Genomic DNA, 6,000 nt, shown 5'->3' on the forward strand with positions numbered 1-6,000 from the left:
GGTGGGATAATATTGTATGACCAGTATTAGCAGCAGTCGCCTCTGCGCTCACAATGGAACTAGTAAACCTGTTGCAGCATCCCTTAACAGAGATGCACAGCTGGCGGTAAAATACTCCTACATATTCATACACCGGAATCAACGTAATCACAAAAAGTAAATACAAACACAAAACAAATTGCAGGTATATGATGCTCTTATGATGCTCTTATGGCGCACATATGCGCAACTGATTTAGTGCGCCGTGCGTAAACGATGCAAGTGGCTGCATCCTTACCTGTCGTCGGTCTGCCAATCCCCGAGCAACAGGTCTCGAAACCGGTACCGAGGGGGCAGCGGGAGCACCTCCTTCTCCAGTTCGACCATGGTCCTCCTACTCAGAGCCCCGAGACAAAGACAGATATCACCGCAAACCGCACCTCCACGCCGAGGAGGTGGACCCCCCAAAACCAACTCCGTTCCTCTTCCTTCTGCTATTCAAAACGTAGTAGATTAATAACGAACACATTGATACACCTCATGGCATCAGTCTTTGACCTCACTCCTAAACAGAAGAACCAACTTCTTTCTTTTCTGGCACCCGTCACAATGCAGCTCTACTTTTCTTCCCGCCGAGGCAACAGGTCGAGGATGTTCATCCGTCGGTGTGTTGGGGAGGCTCCACTTTAACTGTGACAGCTGAAGAGCAACTGGTTGTCTCTCTCAGCACCAGCATCCTCCCTGCCTGTGCTACGCATGGACGCGCTGTCTGCAAATGTGTAGCCAACCGTCGGGGACTACTGTAGGCTACTGTTGCGACGACTTTTCATTTCAGGAATAACAAAAAAAAAGCCACAATTACAAAAACAATACCTACTCACAAATCTACAATATTGTAGGCTACAATACGCCATCCCCGTCAACATCGCGCTGCACGAGCATAATAAGCTACTATCCTCTCTAATCCTGAATGATAATAAAACTGTCAATCATGTACACGTGATCCTCATTTCTATCATACTTATGTGAAGACCTGCGCGCATCTCAGTCTTACGTAGCCTATATTTACAGTTTTCCTTTTGTTGCTGGGCTTCTAATAGCCTAAATATTATGGGATTGTAGGTCTTTTCAGAGTCAGTTTAGGAATCAATTATGTTCATCTTGCTGAAATATACATTAGAACACATTCAATTCATGGACTGTAAGCTTGCCAACTGAGCTCTAAGCATTCATATGCTAAATATAATCAAAATACACAGTGGGAGCAGAAGATTTTTTTAAAGAAAAAAGCATCCATTCTCACGACAATAACCATATTCCTATACTATTAAAAAAACAATACAATCATCACATTCAAATGAGAAGTTCCTCTGAATGAGGGCTATTGTAATATAAAATTACAAAAAGGTAACAATGAACTATCATCGCAATCCCGCCCCCCCCCACAATGAATTTTAGTTAGCTCTTATTGTAACTAAATAATAAACACTAAAAGTATACTGCACTTTCTATTGTACTACACTGTTTTGCTAGATATTAGTTTTACTGCCACTTATTACATGTCACAGGTTTAATTTCATAGAGCCTGTGGTCATCACAAAAGCGGTAATGAAATTCTAATGTGGTACTCAAGAGGACTGTTGACTCAAGGCCACAGCAACAGGTGTTATTCAAATTAACTTCAAATGATTAATATTAATCACCCACAGTGGAGCCTTGATAAACCAGCACCTCTGTAAACACCAAACAAAACCTTTACTCAGAGGGTCAAAAGGATTACAGCTCATTTAATTGGTGAGAAAATTAGAGATTACAATGGATATGATTTATTTGATACTATTTAGAGGGATGCTGGCTTTAGTTTGTGAATAATTGTGATATCAATGTTTTGTGCCCTCCTAAATTTCAGCTCATATTCCTAATCTTACTATAACCATATTTTATTTTTATTAAGAGACATCTGACCTGCTGTTTACTATATTAAGAAACTCAGACAGCATTTCATTCAGTCAGACTTTGCTCTGATTTTGGTCTATTTTGCCCTCTGGTGGTCATCATGACACAAGCACACAATCTGTATTGAGCCAGAATAATTTATCTCCTTAAGCAGTTAGCTGACAACTACTAGTCTGTTAGGTTAAAACACCAAAATACATATACATTTATTAATATAAAAAACTAATACCTCTGTTGCGCTCAGGCATAACAAACAAGACAGGAAGGCAAAACAGTCCAAGTGGGTGGGCCTGGCTGTGTAGTCATGGTAACAACAAAAAGTGTTGGAGCATATCAGTGGAGATAGTTAATGTGTTTGAAACCTCATTTAAACCCCATTCAGTCTCAGATTATCATAATGTGTATTCTGAGGACAATTTGCAGAGGCTGAGTAAAGCAGGTTGTTGAAAAAGACAATCAGGCTTTATCCTTTCAAATCAAAAGTCATTTTCTTCATTGTCAACAAAACTGACAATGCATATAAAAATATAAACAAAGAGTATAAAAGTATCATCCATAAAAAAGTCATTTAAAAGATATAAAATCTTTAGCCACTGTTTGACATTTATCCCCATTTAGAGCACAACAGCTGCCTTCCAGGTTTTATTCCAGTGTAATGTTGACGGAGGCAAGAGCATCCACAGCCCAACTGGGGTACTGGTCACAAGAGGGAAACATTCGCTTCATGAATGTCCGTATAAACTCAGGGAAGCGGCCTTCCACAATGCTCTGTCTCACAGAGCGCATCAGGGTGAGCTGCAAAGAGAAATATTGATGAATCGAAGAAAAGATTATGTGACTATTGATCTCCGATGGGAAAGCCACTAGTCAGCATCCTCAGTCCTGTTACTTGTTTCCATGGCAACATTTTAGGCTAACATGTATATGTTTCATGGTAATTAAAAACTTGTTGTGACATTTTAAAAGTAGTAGAGTAATGGGCCAACAGGCCAACGCAACATGGACGTCCCTAGAGTCACCCTGCTAGTGTGGATTAAATGGGAAAATGGAAAGAAATGCATGCATCAAGAATTTTATATGTTGCATAATCAGACATGATCGGTTCTGATCTCTTACCATGAACATTATGTTTTGGGACACATCTGTCACAAGAGGACACTCTTCATTGTTTTGATAATTCCAGAGTAGCAAAGCAAGTTTGTGCCACTTTGAGGTACAAAGAGTAAGGAGGCACTAAATGATTGTGACTGAGGTGAGAGCATAGTCTGAATCATGTCACATACATTGGTAAAGTTCAACATCTTTTGTTAGATTTCTGTCAGAGCAATTCTACTTTGAAACACATCATATAAACTTGCAGCCTGGGTCATTATCTCTCTGTGGCAGGACTGAGGATACAGGAAACCATCTAACTGATAAAAGGGTAGTTTCTGTATCTTTAAATCCTTTTTAAATGAGTAACACCTGGTAACACCCTTTGTTTTTAAACCAAAAACTGAAGTCTCGATCAAGGGCAATTCTTGCTCTCTGAAATCTCATGAGGGGCGAGTTGTTGCAGGAAGACGCCGTCAGAAACGTGAGTCAGAATTGGAGGGGAGTTTGTCGTGTTGGGGTAACGTTAGGAAATAAAGACTTGCTAGCAGTTTCTCTAAGCAGGCTACACAACAAATCCCTCTCTCCTTTCTATTAGGGCTGGACAATAAAACAATAACAATAATTATCGCGATAAAGAAATTTTCAATAACAATATAACAAATGTTCACTAAATATTCAATAAATGTATAATTTTATTCACCTAAATCACACATGAATTCGGACTTAATTTTTTATTAAGATGTTTATTTGTTGAGGAAAAAGGACTGAAAAAAGTTTACTTAATTTTACTTGTGCATATTTGTTGACAAAGTTTTATCAGATTTGTTCTACGTCAGATTTGTGAAGTGATTCACTGTTTGTGTTGACAATAAAGAAAAATTTAAACCACAATGACCCATCAGGTTTCTTCAGCTTTCACTATGGGGCAAAAATCAGCCATTAAACTCGAAAGAAATAACAATTTGATACTTATCGTGATAATTAGCGATATTGAAAGATATGAAACCTTTTATCGTGATAACATTTTTGGCCATATTGTCCAGCCCTACTTTCTATGTTGTCAGACCTGGACCTTGTTTTAGAAAGTGGTTTTATTGAAAACTCTTTGAGATGGTTAAAGCTGAGATCAGGGATACTCTGGGTTATCTGCTTCAGAGACCGAGATCAGCAACTACAATAACTTATGCTGTGAAGCTAAACTGCTCAGGAGGAGGTTTTCTTCAACTAACTCTGAGTTTCTCTCTGACTCTTCACTTACTGCAGAACCTGATAACGTTTCACTTCCTCGTTCACACTGTCGATATCAAAGCTCATACAGAACACATTCTTTTGCAGAAGTTTATGTCTTTCGAAACATCTATATTCCTGTTAACATGACCGCTTTTATGATCAGTCATTGATGTATGCACAGAGACAGCGATCTCTAAACATCATGGATTCATTCTCAGCACAGAATAAACTCTACAGGCTACACTGTCCGTCTTTAGAACACTGTGACTGTGGACATTAAGGCAGCTGTCAGGTTGGCTGCACTGAAACATTTACTGTGGGCTACATAACTGCATTAATCACTGTTAAATCAAACTAGTCTGTATGAGGTTGTAAGTGATCAATCAAATAAAACGACATCCGATCGAAACCGTCCATGATGTGAAATATTCACATCATGGAGATGATGCGTTCATATATTCCATCAGGTTCAACATACTCCGAGTTAATTGAACTAATTCTGATCAGCTACTCTGGAACCAAAAGAGTTCCCCATCTTAGACTACGTAAGTGCCTGTCACATACATCAGCTCCTTTAAAGTCATTAAGGAAATCAGTAAAAAGGAACACTGTGGTAATTTAAAGTCATTTGATTTAATAGAACAATATAAAATTGTTTTAATGTTTTATAAGTTAACTTTTATTTATATTCAGCATCATTTTTTTATATGTCAAATGGGTTAATTGTGTTCCTAATATGAATAAAAACTAAATGTATTATCGAGCATGTTACATCTAGGTGTTTTTGCTCCAGTGTTGAATTATCCTATCCTATTTTATTTGAATTTGACAGAAACGGCACTTTCAGCAGCATTTTGAGACTCAATTATTTTGAATTAAACCAAATGGAGTATAATCCTTGTTACGGCAATGACACAAAAGTTTAAAAACTGCTATTTTTTTCAAATTACTTTTGGAGGCAAAGATCACAACATTATTTCTGCCGAGTGGCAAAATGTTTTTTTGTTGTTCTTGTTTACTCTTGATTTAATCTTGAGTTATGATACTGTGTGATGTTAACCCTTTCCAATACTGACCTGGTAGGCAATGTTGTGGATGGTGATGTGATGCATGGCTGCAGTGTCACTCTTGAACAGAGCATGGAGGTAGGCCCGACTATGTCTGAAACAGAAAACAGGCTTATTATTTATATCTTCTTACCAGTTATATGGTTATACAACATACAGTATTTGTGGTACAAAATGCCAACCACTGGAACCAAAATGCAGCAAAACTGTCAATCCACACATTTAGCACAACACACTCTTACTGCATTGTCTGCATTGCATTTTTGAGCCAAGCGAGATCAAAGTAACCATTTTAGGGTAGCTGTAAGTCTGTTCTGGTGTTCTGTTACTCTGGTGTTCTGTTTAATATAGATTAATTAAAAAGAGATGCTGAGAAAAGAAATCACACTTTGAGGTAGTTTTGTATTATTAATATATCTTCACTTATGCCAAAAATATGCTGTTGACTGCTAGGACCCAAAAGTGGAATGCCAAGATTTACATGATGTGAGCCAGACCTCAAAGCTTACACAATGATCTTTGGTTTGTTCTTTACCTACCTCTTGCAGGTGGGACACCTGCAGTCTGGGTCTATGGGCTGGAAGTCCTTGGCATACTGCTTATGTTTTACTTGGACAGATCCCCAAGGCACCAAGGCAGAGCCAAACCTCTGAGGAAAAAGGAACATGGCTGT

General features: G+C 38.4%; 2 protein-coding genes across 6 annotated transcripts in view; both read right to left on the reverse strand.

The window, feature by feature from the left end:
- Window positions 1–792, reverse strand: part of LOC123958108 (potassium channel subfamily T member 2) — a 36,855-nt gene extending 36,063 nt beyond the window's left edge. For 4 of the 5 annotated variants that reach the window (XM_046031350.1, XM_046031343.1, XM_046031353.1 and 1 more), the window contains exon 1: window positions 278–791. In XM_046031350.1, coding sequence (XP_045887306.1) covers window positions 278–366 — 89 coding nt within the window. In that variant the 5' untranslated portion in view covers window positions 367–791. Of the gene's footprint in view, window positions 1–277 lie in introns of all 5 variants that reach the window. The other variant, XM_046031336.1, reaches the window with a different exon arrangement.
- A 954-nt stretch (window positions 793–1,746) lies between these two features.
- qtrt1 (queuine tRNA-ribosyltransferase 1) overlaps window positions 1,747–6,000 on the reverse strand; it is a 7,262-nt gene continuing 3,008 nt past the window's right edge. Inside the window, exons 8-9 of the mRNA XM_046031417.1 lie at window positions 5,337–5,421; window positions 1,747–2,730 (exon numbers count right to left, since the gene is read on the reverse strand). Of these exons, the coding sequence (XP_045887373.1) occupies window positions 2,578–2,730; window positions 5,337–5,421 (238 nt within the window). The 3' untranslated portion in view covers window positions 1,747–2,577. The remainder of the gene's footprint in view (window positions 2,731–5,336; window positions 5,422–6,000) is intronic.

This window comes from Micropterus dolomieu, linkage group LG02, assembly GCF_021292245.1.
Source record: "Micropterus dolomieu isolate WLL.071019.BEF.003 ecotype Adirondacks linkage group LG02, ASM2129224v1, whole genome shotgun sequence".
NCBI lineage: Eukaryota > Metazoa > Chordata > Actinopteri > Centrarchiformes > Centrarchidae > Micropterus > Micropterus dolomieu.